This window comes from Rosa rugosa, chromosome 2, assembly GCF_958449725.1.
Source record: "Rosa rugosa chromosome 2, drRosRugo1.1, whole genome shotgun sequence".
Classification (NCBI taxonomy): Eukaryota; Viridiplantae; Streptophyta; class Magnoliopsida; order Rosales; family Rosaceae; genus Rosa; species Rosa rugosa.
This window is the reverse complement of record NC_084821.1, coordinates 48500355-48516896: the sequence shown is the minus strand read 5'-3', so window position 1 is coordinate 48516896 and position 16542 is coordinate 48500355. Positions and strand designations below refer to the sequence as shown.

The window sequence follows — 16542 nt, the reverse complement described above, 5'->3', positions numbered from 1 at the left end:
TATTTGTCGATGACTTTACCCGACTATCCTGGGTTGTCTTACTTAAGTCCAAAGATTCTGTTTTCTCTGCCTTTACAGCATTTCATAGTCTTATTCGTACTCAATATGATGCTAATGTTAAGGTCTTTCGTTCCGATAATGGAGGTGAGTTTGTTAATCATTCTTTTCATGAATATTTCCAACACCATGGCATAATCCATCAAACTTCTTGCCCACAGACACCTGAGCAAAATGGGGTGTCTGAACGGAAAAATCGTCACCTTCTGGAAATGGCTCGGTCCCTTTTGCTTAGTGCTAACATGCCTAAGTACCTTTGGGGAGAGGCCGTTTTGTGTGCTTCTCATCTTATCAATCGCCTTCCATCCGCCCCTCTTCAAGGTCGGGTCCCACTTGAGGTCTTGTCTGACTACGTTTCTATCCCATCATCTAATACTCTTCCTGCTCGTGTCTTTGGTTGTGTTGCATATGTTCATCTGTATAAGAATCAAAGGTCAAAATTGGATGCTAGAGCCCTTAAGTGTGTCTTTGTTGGTTATAGCTCTCATCAGAAAGGTTACAAATGTTATCATCCTCAATCCCAGAAATTTTATGTCACCATGGATGTTACTTTCAGTGAAGATGCTTGTTATTTCTTGCCTCCTGTGACTCCTCCTCAGGGGGAGAGGTCTTATTATTATGAAGATTTATTCAATGGGCAAGATGAGAGTCTGGCATCTGAATCCTTAAGGTTGGAGTGTTTAGGAACAGAGCTGGAAAAGGAGGATAGAAGCTCTACCGACCCATCGTCTGAGTTGGAAACGGAAAACAGGGGTTCGGCAGGAAAAGAAACCCCGGGCAATGTGTTACGGACTGGTCAATTGGATCAAACTGACCGGTCGGTCGAGGAGGCCGTTTCAGACCCTGTTCTGCAGTCTTCTGATGGTGTTTTGAATAATTCTTCTGTCTCTCCCTCTTCTTCAGCGGTCTCACCTGCTCAATCATCACCCGAGGTATGTCCTAATCCTTCCTTGTCTAATAGTCCTTCTGTGTCTGGTAGTGTTCCCACCAAAACCTTGCCCATTCGTTCAACCCGTGGTCAGCCTCCGAAACACTATGAACCTGTTCTAAGTGCTAAAACTAAATACCCTATTGCTAATTATGTGTCGACCCATAGGTTATCTAAACCGTATGTAGCCTTTGTGAATCAATTATCTTCTGTGTCTCTTCCTAGTAAAGTGCAGGAAGCCATGAAGGATGAGAAGTGGATGAAAGCAATGACAGTCGAGATGGATGCTCTTGAGAAGAATCGTACGTGGGAGTTAGTATCATTACCACCCGGGAAGAAGACAGTTGGTTGTAGGTGGGTGTATACAGTGAAACATAATTCAGATGGTTCAGTGGACCGGTACAAGGCAAGATTAGTGGCTAAAGGCTATACTCAGAAGTATGGAGTGGATTACGATGAGACATTTGCACCAGTGGCCAAAATTAACACAATTCGGGTACTTCTTTCGTTAGCTGCTAATCTTGATTGGTCTTTGCAACAATTTGATGTTAAGAATGCATTCTTGCATGGTGACCTGCATGAAGAAGTTTATATGGATTTGCCTCCTGGATATGGTACTTCCACTGGAGAACAGGTGGTGTGCAAATTGAAGAAGTCACTTTATGGCTTGAAGCAGTCTCCCAGAGCTTGGTTTGGCCGATTCACCAAGTTCATGAAGAAAATTGGATACCGACAGAGCAATTCAGATCACACCTTATTCCTTAAACATCGGTGTGGTAAGGTGACTGCCTTGATTATTTATGTTGATGACATGGTTGTGACAGGTGATGATATTGAGGAGATTCAAAGGTTACAAGGTCAGTTATCTTCTGAATTTGAGATGAAAGATTTGGGTAATTTGAAATATTTCTTGGGAATTGAAGTTGCTCGTGGGAAGGATTGTATTGTGTTGAGTCAAAGGAAGTATGTCTTAGACTTGTTGGCAGAAACAGGTATGCTGGATTGTAGACCTGTTGATACTCCTATCGAGCAGAATCATCGGTTAGCAGAGTACTTGGACCAAGTACCTACAAATAAAGGGAGATACCAGAGGTTAGTTGGACGGTTGATTTATTTGTCCCACACTAGACCAGATTTAGCCTATGCAGTTAGTGTGGTGAGTCAGTTTATGCACAATCCCAGTGAGGTCCATATGGATGCTGTATTTCGTATTTTACAGTATTTAAAGTCTGCTCCAGGGAAAGGATTAATCTTTTCAAAACACAATCACTTGGATGTTTTTGGATACACAGATGCAGACTGGGCAGGTAATATTACAGATCGTAGGTCTACTTCGGGATACTTCACATTTGTGGGTGGTAACTTGGTTACTTGGAAGAGCAAGAAACAAAAGGTGGTGGCTCGCTCCAGTGCAGAAGCAGAGTATAGAGGAATAGCCCGAGGACTTTGTGAGATGTTGTGGTTGAGAAATTTGTTGAGAGATTTGGGGTTCAAGCAACAAAAGGCTATGCCGCTTTATTGTGATAATAAGGCTGCAATTGAAATTGCTCACAATCCAGTTCAACATGATCGCACGAAACATGTGGAGGTAGATCGACACTTCATTAAAGAGAAGCTGGATGGACATATCATTTTGTTTCCCTTCGTTCCTACTGAAGAGCAATTGGCAGATATTCTTACAAAGGCTCTATCAAGTAAAGCCTTTTATGACTCACTTGACAAGTTGGGCATCTGTGATCTGTATGCACCAACTTGAGGGGGAGTGTTGGCGTGAGTCCTACCGACAAGGATGGCCGACAATGCTGGAATGCTGGCGTGAATCATGCCATTATATTAGGAATATTCCTTTTGTAATAATATCCTTTTGTAATAGGATTTGATGTATCTGTGTATATATACTCTGTTCTTAGAGAAGAAATATATCAGAAAATCTCCCAATCCTCTCGTTCTTTCTGACTATTTCCACCATTTAGTTGAAGGAGCAAAACCATTGGTTGTTTAGGTTCCTATATAAGAATCCTGAATCCTCTCCGTCTCTCACCAAAAAAGCCGACTAATTATCAAGATTGTTTAAGCATTGCAATCTATTGGATAAACTCTAGCTGGATGATGGTAATTAAATGGCTAAACACTTTTCAATTATTCGACTAGGTTTTGCACAAGTCCTAAATGCCAAGTGAAGGATAGAGATTGAAGGATTTTGACTATTGATCGAATTACACGTCAATAATAAGGGGAAATTCTACGGTATACTTACAAGTATGTGATATATATATTTACACATATGATAACAAATTTGTTGTGATTATGATAAGGAGAGCCATTTTTTGGGTAATTTTAGTTCTATTAGAGGTAGTTACTCAATCTACGATATTGATACAAGTTTTTGAACAAATTGTCGTAAATATATATGTAAATAGTGTAAACGAATGTGGTAACTTTGTTGTTAATATCGCAAATATGGTTTAAATTAATTGTAACTTTTTTGAAATAAATATAAAATTAATGTAAATTAATTGTAACTTTGGTTCAATTAAATATAAAATTAGTGTATGATAAACATGCATCTCAGTACCATAAACGATCTCAATAATAAGAGGGTCCTTAAACTTTAGAGTTTAAGATTGAGAACTTTGTCAAAAAAAGTTAAAGACTGAGAAAATACTCTTTAAAAATTACTTTATTTTAAATAAAATAAGATTTTTTGAGACCAGAAAAAATAAGATGTGAGAGACCGTACAGTGAAAATTAAAGTCTCCTGGACAATCTCTCGCATCCTCCACGGGGATTGCCCCATTTGAAGGAAACCCATCAATTAGATAAGTTTCACTTCAAATCAAATCATGCACCTTCCATAGATTTCTCATCAAAAGACAAGAGCTTTCCATAGATTTCACCTGAAGGAGAAGTGGAGAACATTGCTGGTCGAGTATACATCATTAAGTAACTTTTTTTCCAAGCACATCACCTTACAAAACCAATTATCTCCCAAACCCACCGGTCAGCAGCATTCTGCAAATTTAATTTGAGAGTTAAAATGTTGATGGCCTCTGCATTTAACTCGCCTCACCTCTTTTTTTTCCCTTTCTTTCTATGGGCATTGGATTATTATAGTGTAAATCTTGCTAAACTATTACAGAAAACTGTAACAAGAACAGCTCAACAGGATGAACATCAAAACTAGACACCTTCTCACTTTTCCTCTGTTGGGAAAGAAGTTCGTGGAGGTATAATGACTCATGAGATATGTGTTGAGAATGTGAAAAAATATTACTCCCACATTGGAAAAATATAACTTTGCTTATGTGTTTATAAGGGTTTGAGTTACTCTATCCATTGCAAATTGATTTTGGATGTGAAACTCAGATTACTTTATCAATATGAAAATGGAACAGAGTAACAGTAACCATATAAAAAGCTAGACCGGCCAATTATACGCATACCGCATTGTTTCCACTCCAAAAGGTCAGAAAAGTTTTACATTTCAGAGATTTAAACCAATACTGAAATATTTAATTTGCATCGAGCTCTACAGTTCTAACTTTTTTTTTTTTTTTTGTTAAAAAAAAATCAGATAATCTATCTGAAGTTTGAAATGGTAATAAACACGAATCATTTGAAATAAGAACCACCCATGTCTTCACATTTTGGTAAACACGTAGAGGCGTAGTAGCCAGAGCATGCAAATGTTTCTATAGTTTGTACGTTTAATTAAATGGACATTATCCCTTCACCGTACCAAACAACACATTTCACCATGTAAGTTCCAAGTCCAAATCCCAAGCAGTCAAACAGCCGTTATATTATAAATCAGCACTTTCAAAATGCCAGAAAACTTCCTTTCCATAATAACTCAAGCCAAACGTTTGGCAGGAACAATAGGTGTGGGAAAAAGGCTTGGAAATTGGTGGGAATTCTGGATAAGCATTCGATCTAAAAAAAGTCCTCAGCTGCTTTCACTGTAACGTTTGAAAGTATGAAAGAAATAAATAAAAACAAATCTTGGAGCTAAAAGGAGCTCCTTATTTATAGAATTCTGGCAGCATCCCAAATTGGCCGGGGACCAATTGTCACAAAGCTCGATCTTCTCGGATATGTTGGACGGTACCGTCTGTGGTTAGTGATGCCATTCCCAATGGTGATGAAACTGAAAGAAGAAGGGGCTTTTGTTACCTTATCTGATCCATGCTAGCTGATGATGATGATGAACGACCCCAGAATGGCTTTACTTAGCTACTAATAAATGGTGGTCGGTAGTCTTCTTTTACTTCATGGTTTCTATATGTGTGTGCATGTGTTTTAGAGATGACGTGTGGATTTTCACCATTTTTTTCTAGGTGCAATATAATGGATCCGACCGCCCTAAAGCCTTGTTTCTATGTGTTTTGTATGAGGCTATATTGTTGAAATAGCCATTTTCATTTGTAGTCAAAATTTACATTGTTGCACGCAGGTGGCACTGATCATCTTCAGGAGGAAAACCACACCAGTCAGTGATATTAATTAGCAGCATTTTGCAAATTTTGGAAATTATAATGTCGACACTAAAAATTTAAAGCAGCTTGAAATTGTGTTCTCTTTCAAGTTTTTGTTTCAAAGAATCCAAGAATGAACCGGAAGACAGCGGAGACACAAGGGTTTCAAATATATGAAACCTTTTATTGTGGTCCTGAAATTCTCCGACTGGGACTTATTACCGCTATGCATCAATTAAAATTCTGCTTTTATCTTTTATTTTTTATACTACAAAAAAATATATCAATAAGAACTTTGTCGGCAAAGTACCTGTGATAGTTTGGACCTTGTTCAAAGTGCTTTTAAATTTCCAATTTATGTAGTTAACACTAGAGAAAATAGTAAAATGTTATTAACACACCTCATATCTACATCTATGGGTTACTTTTTCATTCAAATTTCTTTCTTCCAATATATCAGAATTCAGATTGCTGTACAGGAATTCCTTTCGTTTCACCCCAGTTTTGTATTTCTGCGACACTATGATATTAATTAAGTACACATCATTACATCCTGTACAAGTGATTCCACACATTTTTTCATGTAGCAGATTCTACATTGCCATTGTGGTAGCTGGGAAAAGCCGATCCAAGAAAGTATACACTCCCCCTCCCAATAGAAGGGCACCACTGTGGAAGCACACAAAAATTTAACCATGTTAGCTACAGCCATACAATCTATTAGGTATCTGAGAAAGTGGCATAAAGCTCATGAACATAAGCCTCGTGAAGGCCACAAAATCACTCGGTGCTGACTTGGTGGTGGGTAGTTGTTGAGTTATACCAAGCCTACTGCCACAATGTTCAATAAGCAAGTGATGTTGAGGTGAACACATTTTCCTTATTTAATTATTTTTGGATCAAATGGAAATAAATGCTTAGTTCTCACTTTATGAGGAGCTTAAATGTACTAAAGAGCTTCAAGCATGTAGAGAGTGAAAGAAAGGTTTTAAGAATTACCTGATTGGGTTGATCCATGCTGAAAATTTGCGAAACGAAAGCAGGCTCTGCATAAATATGGCTTTTCTCAGGACAAAAGACAATAGCTTGAAATAGAATGCGATAATTATTCACTATAATCAGATGGAATTGGCTAAAGCAGATTTCCAATCCACATCAGAACTTCACTCTCGAAGTCTTCTAATATGAGGCGAGCCGAGGTATAGGCAGATGAACAAAATAACTAATAATGATGGTGGGAGCTTTCACTTTCCCTTATCTCCAAACGGAACTGAAACTAAATTAATCTACTAAAGATCATATACCTGCAATGCTCCAGCAAAAGAAGCAGCAAGAAGTAGAGGAGCAACATAACCAGTTGTGTACGTCAAAAGTAGGCTGCCTCCAATAAATGGATCCTGTCATGAAAATTCAAAATTGTCCTCTTACTGTAAATAATACCAACTAAAATGCGACCAACTACAAGATAAGAGAAACCTGATCAGGAAAATATAGTACCTCATACAATAAGTAGTTCTTTGTTCCCTCACTCTCTTGTATTCACAAGATATTATACAACAATTACTCTTTCAGTAAATGAACGAACAATTACCTAATTGCAATTAATGTACAGTACAAAGAAACCTTGGTTTTTGCCTAGATATGTGATTATCTGTAATCTCGAGAGTAACAAAGATTCTCAAACCTAGCAACTTTTGCACTAGTATCACGTCTATCAGTTATTAGTCAAGCACGTTTACTAACAGCATTGTTCCTTATCTATATACCTCTTGTAAACAGATATTCCAAACATCAAACATTCGAATTTACCTTGGACGTAGCTACATATCCTAGCAGAGTGGCCAGCACTGGTGTACTGCATGGAGAGGCCGCTAAAGCAAATGTAAGTCCAGCTAGATAAGCTTGCACGCCTGCATGTCCAAGGTTTTCCAAGTTGAAATTTGTATACCTTTCAGCGAACTTTTATATTAAGAACAAAAACTTACAACACTACAGTGGGTAATTACTTGATGGAAAATTAGCAGCAGCAGCCCGGGGATCAAAGTTGTCAAAAAAGGATGGCAGCTGTAGTTCAATTATCTGCAAAGTTGACCCATAAGATGATAGAATCGCAATGAGGGATAGCTTTAAATCAGAAAGAACAAGTAAATCAAACTCCTCTAAGCGATTAAGCTAAACCATTAACCATCAGACAGCAAGGGTATTTCTCAGAGAGACAAAAAGTGGAGAGGATAAACATTGATAGGTGAAGAAAATGTTATTAAAGACACATGAGCTGAAAAGAAAAATGATGGTAGCACATAAATAAATACCTCAAGGAGATTCAAGCCCATAACAATAGCTAAACCTGAAGCAGCTACTGGTAATCCCTGCCCTGTCTGTCCATATGCCTTTCCAGCAAATGAGGCTGCAATGCCTAAGAGTGCTAGTGTAGTTGCCAATCCTAATGAGAACGCAATTGAATCCCCAATAACCTACTAAAAAGAACATATTAAACTAGTGCTATAGTTCAGATGTCTGTGTGCGGCTTTCATAAGCTCATAAGAAACCACTGCTAAGATAACTAAGGACAAGGTAATATGTTGGATCAATGTTTAAGTGAGAACACAAGAATAGATTATGAAACATTGTTTGATTGAAGAGACTGAAATATAAGGAACACAGGAAACGAGAAATTGTATACCAGCCTTCAAAAATTGTTACAAAATCATTTACCCTGCATTTTGGTAGGACAAAGGCTAACACAAATATTTAAATTAATATTCATTAGTAGTACTCAGAAGTCAGAACCCTAGAATAAATAAGTCAATTGTTCTCACATTTTGGAAGTTTGACATATGAACAACTATTTGAACAACAACGAGAAACAATGGTGATAAGAGAACTGATTACGAAGTTATTACCTGTGCCCTGCTTTTTCCTGAACCAAATGCTCCTGCATGATTTCAATCAATCCATAAATCAGCATTGAAGTTATCCATGAAAGCACAAACAGTGACAAACTGACAGCCTGACTTCAATCAGGCCCAATTCCCTTCCCCCACCCTCAGAAAAGTTATGAGACAAAAGATATAAAATGCTTACCTATGTAACCAAGGGTCAGTGGTAGAACGCTAAGAGTACAAGGAGAAAGGCTAGTAACAAGCCCGGCACCAAAAATAACTGCCAAACTGTAAAGATGAAGAAGAAATGAGAAGAGTACTACTCGAGATGCTTAGTATAAAATGATTAACATCTTCAACACCACATGTGAATGAAAACTAAGTGTGGAACTGAACCTGGAGAAACTTAGAGCTGATAACTGATCTTGAACAGCTTCATTAGCTTGTTGTCCAGTAGTAAATAGGAAGCCTCCAAACCAATCTCCAGCTCCTCCTTCAGCAATGTCATAAACTGATACAGCACCTTCCTGACTTGGAAAAGAATTCTAGTTCCTGAGATTATATATGACAAGTATAACTTGGATACACAATTTTGAAAGTAGAATGACTGATAAGCAGACAAATATTTACTTTTTTCAGACCCCTGAACATAAAAATAGTACACTATATGCTATAAGGAAAAAGTAGGCTAATGAAACTGAAAATTTGGAAGGAAAAAAAAAAAAAAACCAACTACAGAAAAGTGAGGGCATTAGTATTTGAGGACAAAACAAAATCTCACCAGGATATTCCCTGTAGTTACAGCCTTTGCCATGTCTGTGAAGACCAAATTTCCCACTGAAACACTCAAACAGAATAATTATCACTTACAAGCAATAGAATCATTCGAGCACCATGACCCCTAAGAGTCAGAAGTAAAAGTGAAAAGCTATGAATGCAATGTACAAGTATATCTTGTATATATGCAAGTATATCAATTTCCTAAACACATGTAAAAGAAAAAAATTCCTTCCATTTTTCAGAAACTACATCAAATAAAAGAAGACGAATAATCAAGCAAGAATTGTGCTAAAACAACAACTGACTCCTCAAAATTTGAACTTTGAAGAGTAAAGGTATTCCCAAATGTTAGAACAAAGGGGAGAAAAACCAAAACAGAAACAGAAACAGAAACAGAAACGTACTTTTTGCTATTTGTTAAGCAGAAGACAAAGGCTGTTACCTGCTATGGCATTTACAAATGTCTTCATTTGAAAGCTGCTGCTTCCATCATTCTTTGCCAATGGTGCAAAATCTTGGCAAACATCTTGAGATGTAGAATGGCCCTTCAGCGCTCCGATGGGCACCATATATCTACCTTAAAGATAGAAATTTTGAGGAACAATTGTGCTAGATTGTATTAGTATATCCACACATTGAATCTAAACTAACATATAATCAAGAAAACCACTTTAAATAATCAAAACGCCAGATACTCAAAAAACATACAACAACAAGATGCAACCTTAAACTTCTACAAAAACCATTCTTTTATGTTATTGGAAAGCGATCCTAAGAATAGCTAAACAAACATAATAGATTCTCAGCCAAATATCACATGCAGAATCATAATCTACTGACCATGACTAGTTTTCCGGCCACGCTTCCAGCTTGAAGTGGTGAAAGAATTATTAATGCTGTAACTGCCGCAATGGTTGATAGCCAAATTCATCTACAGAATTATCATAGAAAACAAAAATGAAGTATTAAGAGATTATTTCAGCTTCATTTTTCATTAGTGGCTTAAGCAAAGAACAGAACAGGCCACAACCCAGTAAAGATAACCATTGGAAGAAACCAAAAGATTGAAGATTTGCTTTACCTCGACTTGGGAGATTGGATTTACTTCACACAGAGCAGCAGAGAAAGCAAGCTATATGGCAACCGTTGGAACACTGAACCAAGATAACGTCGTCAATGGTCAAAGCATGCGGGCTTACTTCACATATGGGTTTATTGGGTTCATGGGAGACTGCTGCAAGTAGATAAGGCCTTGAGGGACAATGCAAGATAGAGAAGTTGAAGCCCAATAGTCGTTTTGATGACCAAATTTGAGTACTTCGTGATATGATATTTTTAGTACAGTAGAACAATTTACCACGTCACATACTCATATCATTTGGGATCTCAAACAATGTTCTCAATCATTTAGGGAGAATTGTCATTTTCAAATCTCTCTCTTTCTCTAATTTCATTTTGTGCTATGATCCGAACACGATCTTGGTTGAAGTCCAGTTATGTCCTTAAATACTTATCTATGACGGTAGAACTAAACAAGCCCATTAGTTGCACAATGAATATAGACCTGACCAGCTTTAAGAATGTGAGAGCTGAAGGAGAAATAAATCCACCATGCTCAAAATATTTTAACTACATTTAATTTTTTTTTAACTAACCAGCATAAAAATTATTAAATGAATCTAAAATAAAGATAGCATGTGTACGTCAAGCGCTAGGTGTTGGCTTCAGGAGGTGTCGACATGCGAATGCGTGGGTATATGGAGGATTCGATGGCTGAGAGTCAGTGCGAAGGGCCCCACGACAGGCACCGACTCTCATCGATCCCCCGGCGCCTATAATTGGAGAGCTACCTCTCATTTGCGAGGTAATTCATTCTCCCGTCAATTAAACTGTTACTCTGCCAAAATGAGCTCTAACTTGAGCGTTGGATGAGCGAAAACAGGATCACTCCGGTCTTTCTCTTAACGACATTGTAATCTTTTGCAGCCTTCAACAGATAGCAGTTCACTAGTTAGTAGCATAATGAAGAATGATCAAGCCCTCAACGAATTCACACCTCAACAGCATGGTATATGGTACAGTAGATGAATATATTCAGGTCAAAGTCTTTCGTTGCAATTGAGAAGTAAAATAATATATATAAAAAGTCACTAAGTAGAAAATTAAATTCATAAGATACACACAAATACACATAGACAAGCCCTTCTAGTGAGGGATCCCTTTTTTTTTTTGCCATTTTAAGAATTAGCTTATTAGACCAATTTTTTAATCACATATCCACATTTTCACCGTTCAGTGTTTTTTTTGAAAGAGGGCCAGTACGACTGCCTTAAGCCTTGATCATTCACTACTAAAAAAAATTGCAATTGCTTCGCCTTTTTACTTCGGCAACAGTTGCCGTCGCAATTGACACTCTATTGCTACGGAAAATGTTCCGTCGCGATTGAGCCTTATCATTTGTGACGGAAAATTTTTGCCGTAGTAATTTTGAACTCAATTGCGACGCTTTTTCTTCTTGCCGTCACAAAACTTATTTGTATATGTACTTGGCAACACATAAACGTCACCGTATTACTCTTGGCGCTAACCCAAATATTTTTCCCTCTGTTTTTCCTTTTGTTTTTTTTTGGCCAAATTCCCCTACCAACAAAACAGCCCTAATATTTTTTCCCAAACATCATCTCTCTCTCTCTCGCCCTCGAACTGGAACAGACGAGCTCGACGAGGTCTGCACCGCAACCTAACACCGACAGCGACGAGCTCCTCCGCCGACGTTGATGAGGTCCGCGCACCGGAACCTACCACTGAGGCCGACGAGCTCCTCCTTTCTGTCGAACAGCTCCTCCTTCACCAAATAAACTGTAACAATAGCTCCTCCTTTACCCAGACACAACAGATCAATTTCTTTAGGAATCTATAAGGTAAATTCCATTGTTCTTTCCATTTGTCTCTCGTTAATTCTAGGGGAATAGTTGATTGTATATGAGAGGTCAATATTTAGATTGGGAGTTCAATTTTGATATGAAACTAATTGGGCTTTCTTTCAAATTTAAGCACTAGTGGCCAATCCTCCTGGATAATCTTCATGTTTAGTAAATAGATGGATATCTTTCTTGTAGACATCGATACAATGACTAGTTTGAGGTTGAACTTGATTTGAATTTTTTTGGGTTGAGTTTGAGTTTTGAATAAAGAGTTCAGCTTTTTTTTTGGGTGATCTGATATTGTCAAGTTTGGTAGCTGAACAACATTGCATGTTATGGTTGTGGACTCTACACTCTGCATTGACTAGAGACTTGATGAAGGCCCTTTTCATTTTAATTGGACTGCTTTTTGCTGTAAACCTTTTAAATGAAAGTAGGATGCTTAAGTTGTTAATCAGACTTGCATTTGATTGTGTTATCTAAGATGCGTATTTTCTATCAACTATTGGGCTGCAGTTTTCTCATATAGTTGTGGGTATTAAAGAAAAAACTGGAGAGATTTAGTGACAACATGAAGTATATTTAGATAGCTGAAGAGGAAGGTGCTGAGGCTATCAGAATCCTTCACCCAAATCAAGGATGTCAACTCTCAACTAATAGCTTCCACTTCGAAACAGCTCGTTGAGGACCCTTTGCAGTATGTGGACCAGTCACAGAGGTGGAAGATCAAGAGCTCTTTTGGAGATATTGGCCTTACTTATAGAGACGATGAGACCATTGCTTATGTTGCTTCCAGAATGCCAGCTGTCTTCTCTGCTTGTCACAGAGTACTCAAAGAGGTATGGATTCAAGGATTTATGTTGTAAATTTGATAAATTTGTGTTCTTGTATGCTATAAGTGAAGTGCTTAGATTGATTTTAGTATTAGGCTTTCAATTGGGTGCGAAATTATTGTTCTTTTCGGGTGTGTATTGATGAGAGTTTGATGAAGTTTTGATCTTTGATGTTCAGCAGTGTGTTTGTGTTGTTGTTGTTCGACAAGTTTGTACAATGCTGCCAGGTTTTTCTCCTGCTAAAGTGTTGGATTTTGGTGCTGGCACGGGTTCGGCTTTCTGGTGAGAAGTTCATCTGGTTATCTTTCAATTGTTAATGACGTGAATATTTGGGATTACTGTTTGTATGTAATGTGATTTTGATATAATGTAAATGGAATGCCGTAGGGCACTACGAGAAGTCGGGCCGAATTCCTTGGAGAAAGTTAACTTAGTAAAGCCATCACAATCAATGCAGCGTGCAGGCCAGAGCCTTATACAAGGTTAGTAATGGTTCTTCTGTTTAAACTAGTTACTTAGTTCTCCTCTAGATTATCACTACACTAAATTGTTTGTAAGTAGGAGTAGAGTCCTATTGTGATGGTTCATGCATATTCGAGGAGTAATTGGCTAAAGCAGATTCTTTACTGTTTTTATGTTCTAATCTTAGGTCAGAAGAACTTAACACTTATTCACAGTTATGCTACCCTCCAATCAATGACTAAAAGCATCAACAAATCAGAGAGAGAACATGACCTTGTAATTGCTGTAAGTTGTGTTTATCTAGAACATCTATCAATTACAAACTTAATTTTTCTCTTGGCATTTTTGGTCCTAATAATATCTGTTGTTTGTTACTATGGGTTGAAGTCCTATGTGCTTGGAGAGATACCATCGTTGAAGGATCGAATTACTGTAGTACGCCAACTTTGGGATCTTACGTGGGAAGTCCTGGTATACCTCCAAACCTACAACTCCTGGATAAGTTTCATGTTTCATTGTGGTTTGATGAAAAAAAAAAAACATAAATACATAAAAAATAATTGTTATGGCCATGTGCTTGAGTTTACGCCATTTATCCCCTAAAACAATTTTACACCATCTTAAAGAACGATTTGTGATGATCCTATACCTTGCCTGTCCTGAGAACCAAATTTGGAAAGTAGGAGCAAAAAGAAGGAAATACTTGTAATCATATTGCCTGCCAAAGTTATATTTGTTTTCTTTTTGGACCTTCAAATTTTCAGCCTTATATTTTAACTCATTGATTTCCTTAAACACTTGAATGTTTGTAGATTTTGATAGAACTGGGAACACCACAAGGATCAAATATCATATCTCAGATGCGATCACATATATTTCGCAACATCTTATATATTCTTTTTTTTTTCTTTATTTGTATTCTCTCATTTTTATTTTATAGTTCTCTTGATGCAGTGCTCTCACGATGGGGCATGTCCTTTGGAGAAAGCAGGTAAATATTGTCATTTTGTTCAATGTTTGGAGAGAACTTCTACACAACTTGCATACAAGGTTCTTTCTTAATTCATATGTTGTATTATCTTTTGAAAGATTTATCTAGTTACCATATTATTTGAACCTAAGCAGTTAGTATTGGCATTAGAGGTAGACATCAAATTGTTGGACATATCCAATTGCTAGATACTTGTACAAGGGGAACCTCATGGGACCAGAGTCTGCAGGAGGTTAATATAATAATTCCAGTGCCTGTTGGAACTAAGTCAAGCGATATTGTTTATGAGGCAAAGAAGAACAGTGTGAAGTTTGGACTGGACTGAAAGGTCGGTCTCTTATAATTGATGTAAGTCTGCTGCTTTATTATTCATATTATTAGTCGGCCGTATATCACAAACAACAAGATATGATATGAATGCATAGAGTAGTTTACTACATGGTAACATTTCAAGCAGAACAGTAGATATAGTTAGAGATCCTACACATAATAAAAAAATAGTGGCAGATGAGAATGTGTGCGCATGAATTGTACTAAAATGATGATGGTTCAGGTATATACCCCTTCCATTTATTTCTTTAATTTTGATCCTTAATGGTACAGATGCATAGACGCATGTAGCTGCATTATGCATTAGTGAAAGTACTTGACACCACGAAAAACTTGCCTTTCTAATTTAAATGGTGTTTAGTAAACTTGGTGCAACTTTTATAACCTACTTTCCTTCGCTTCGCTCAATCATTGGTTTGTAGAGTTTGCTGCATGGTGGCTTGCAAGGAATATATTTATGCTTGAGTAATCACTCACTTGCGATACTGACTAAAAGTTTTGGAGCGTTAGCAGTTAATGTTTTGATTATACCTTGGTGTTAGCAGGATGTAAAAAGATTATAAATGTTCTGTATCTATGCAGAATTTGTTCAGTTAATCTGAAATGCAATTTTTATTTTCTGTAGTGTTTTCTTTGCACCTAAAGAGATTCTTGACATTTTATATTATGTTTTGGGCAAGTAAAAGCTGCATTACTGAGGCGTTAATTCCCAAATAGTTTGAGGGTATCATACTGGCAATAAATGACAGGAACATCTATTGAGATTGTGAAGACATCAGATGAAAGAAAGAGCGGTATAAAATTCATTTTTATTAGTGTAATGAGTAACAAAATAATGCGAGCGAGATTGTTTCTATGCCTGCAATTTAACGAAGTCAGATATCATTTTCCATGCGAATTTGGATAGGACAATCATAGTATGAATTGGTTTCTATTGTTTCTTTTCTTTCAGTTTTGTCAACATCTTCATTCATTTTTTCTGTACTATATGCAGCAAAAAATACTCTTATCAAGTGCAGGGAAGAAAACGGTGGAGTACACAGTGCCATTAGTAGAGAAGACTAAAGACATGGCCATGTTTGCAGGTAAGACCACTCTGCATTATGTTGGTCATGTTGCGGTGGATTTGAAGGACAAGGCCACTGTGGTAGGTTGGACTGCAGCACACTACGCAACTGAGGCAGCAGTGGAGGGAACCAAAGCAGCTGCAAGGTTGGAGCTCAAATGCACAGCAAGGAGGGCAGGAATGGAGCTCAAATGCACAGCAAGGGAGGCAGGGGGGATACTAGAACATGATCTACTTAGTGTTTAGTTGTAGAACAGACTAAATCTTTTGTTAATACAATGATCATTTCAACTATATTTTCTATGCTTTTGAATTTAGTACTTAAATAACGTTGTGTTAGTTCCAAAACCGCAGCAAAGCTTTCTAGTGTATAATAGTTTTTATCTTTGCATGTTCTTAGAATGAAAATATGGTGCAATTAGCACCATATTTTTTTTTATAAAAAAAATTCCTTTTTTGCGACGGCAACCTTGCCGTCGCAAATACCTCCACATTGATTATCCTGAAACAAACAATGCGACGGAAGTCACCGTAGCAAATGGACCGTCGTAAAACAATAAATTTGCGACGGCAAGAGAAAATTGCCTTAGCAATTGGATTTTGTGACGCCACCTATTGCAACGCCTGTGTTGCCGTCGCAAAAAGCTCAAATTGCCGTCGCAAAAGCTCAATTTGCCGTCGCAAAATAGGCGTCGCAAAAGCAATTTTTTTTAGTAGTGATTAATGAAACTGCAGAATACATTTGGGGGGGGGGGGGGGGGGGGGGACATGATACCTAAATCCTAGATTACAATAAGCATAGGGAGAACATCCC

At 37.5% G+C, this 16542-nt stretch overlaps 2 protein-coding genes across 3 annotated transcripts; one reads left to right on the top strand and one right to left on the bottom strand.

Moving 5' to 3' along the window:
* Positions 1 to 5867: 5867 nt before the first annotated feature.
* LOC133731947 (cytochrome c-type biogenesis ccda-like chloroplastic protein) lies at positions 5868 to 10349 on the bottom strand. 2 transcript variants are annotated; one of them, XM_062159396.1, is made up of 13 exons: positions 10204 to 10349; positions 9963 to 10053; positions 9565 to 9699; positions 9124 to 9179; positions 8739 to 8869; positions 8545 to 8630; positions 8364 to 8395; positions 7773 to 7934; positions 7467 to 7539; positions 7270 to 7370; positions 6765 to 6857; positions 6460 to 6506; positions 5868 to 6129 (listed from the first exon to the last, which is right to left on the bottom strand). In XM_062159396.1, exons 2-13 carry the CDS (start codon positions 10051 to 10053, stop codon positions 6054 to 6056), a joined length of 1083 nt encoding a protein of 360 aa, XP_062015380.1. In that variant the 5' UTR covers positions 10204 to 10349; the 3' UTR covers positions 5868 to 6053. The 2 variants fall into 2 exon arrangements, with proteins under 2 accessions (XP_062015380.1, XP_062015381.1); XM_062159397.1 differs by having other exon boundaries at positions 9963 to 10057; positions 10205 to 10297.
* A 2396-nt stretch (positions 10350 to 12745) lies between these two features.
* LOC133730897 (uncharacterized) lies at positions 12746 to 16073 on the top strand. The gene is made up of 6 exons (XM_062158403.1): positions 12746 to 12949; positions 13061 to 13161; positions 13267 to 13361; positions 13529 to 13626; positions 13729 to 13812; positions 15657 to 16073. Exons 1-6 carry the CDS (start codon positions 12746 to 12748, stop codon positions 15972 to 15974), a joined length of 900 nt encoding a protein of 299 aa, XP_062014387.1. The 3' UTR covers positions 15975 to 16073.
* Positions 16074 to 16542: the final 469 nt, after the last annotated feature.

Excerpts from the sequence above, each read along its gene's own strand:
- LOC133730897 (XM_062158403.1), top strand. The coding sequence starts at position 12,746 with ATGTGGACCAGTCACAGAGGTGGAAGATCAAGAGCTCTTTTGGAGATA. Across the intron at positions 13,162-13,266 it reads GGCACGGGTTCGGCTTTCTG|GGCACTACGAGAAGTCGGGC; the intron begins GTGAGAAGTTCA and ends GGAATGCCGTAG. Across the intron at positions 13,362-13,528 it reads AGGCCAGAGCCTTATACAAG|GTCAGAAGAACTTAACACTT; the intron begins GTTAGTAATGGT and ends TTCTAATCTTAG.
- LOC133731947 (XM_062159396.1), bottom strand. The coding sequence starts at position 10,053 with ATGAATTTGGCTATCAACCATTGCGGCAGTTACAGCATTAATAATTCT. Across the intron at positions 8,870-9,123 it reads TAACTACAGGGAATATCCTG|GAAGGTGCTGTATCAGTTTA; the intron begins GTGAGATTTTGT and ends TTTCCAAGTCAG. Across the intron at positions 8,631-8,738 it reads TCAGCTCTAAGTTTCTCCAG|TTTGGCAGTTATTTTTGGTG; the intron begins GTTCAGTTCCAC and ends TCATCTTTACAG.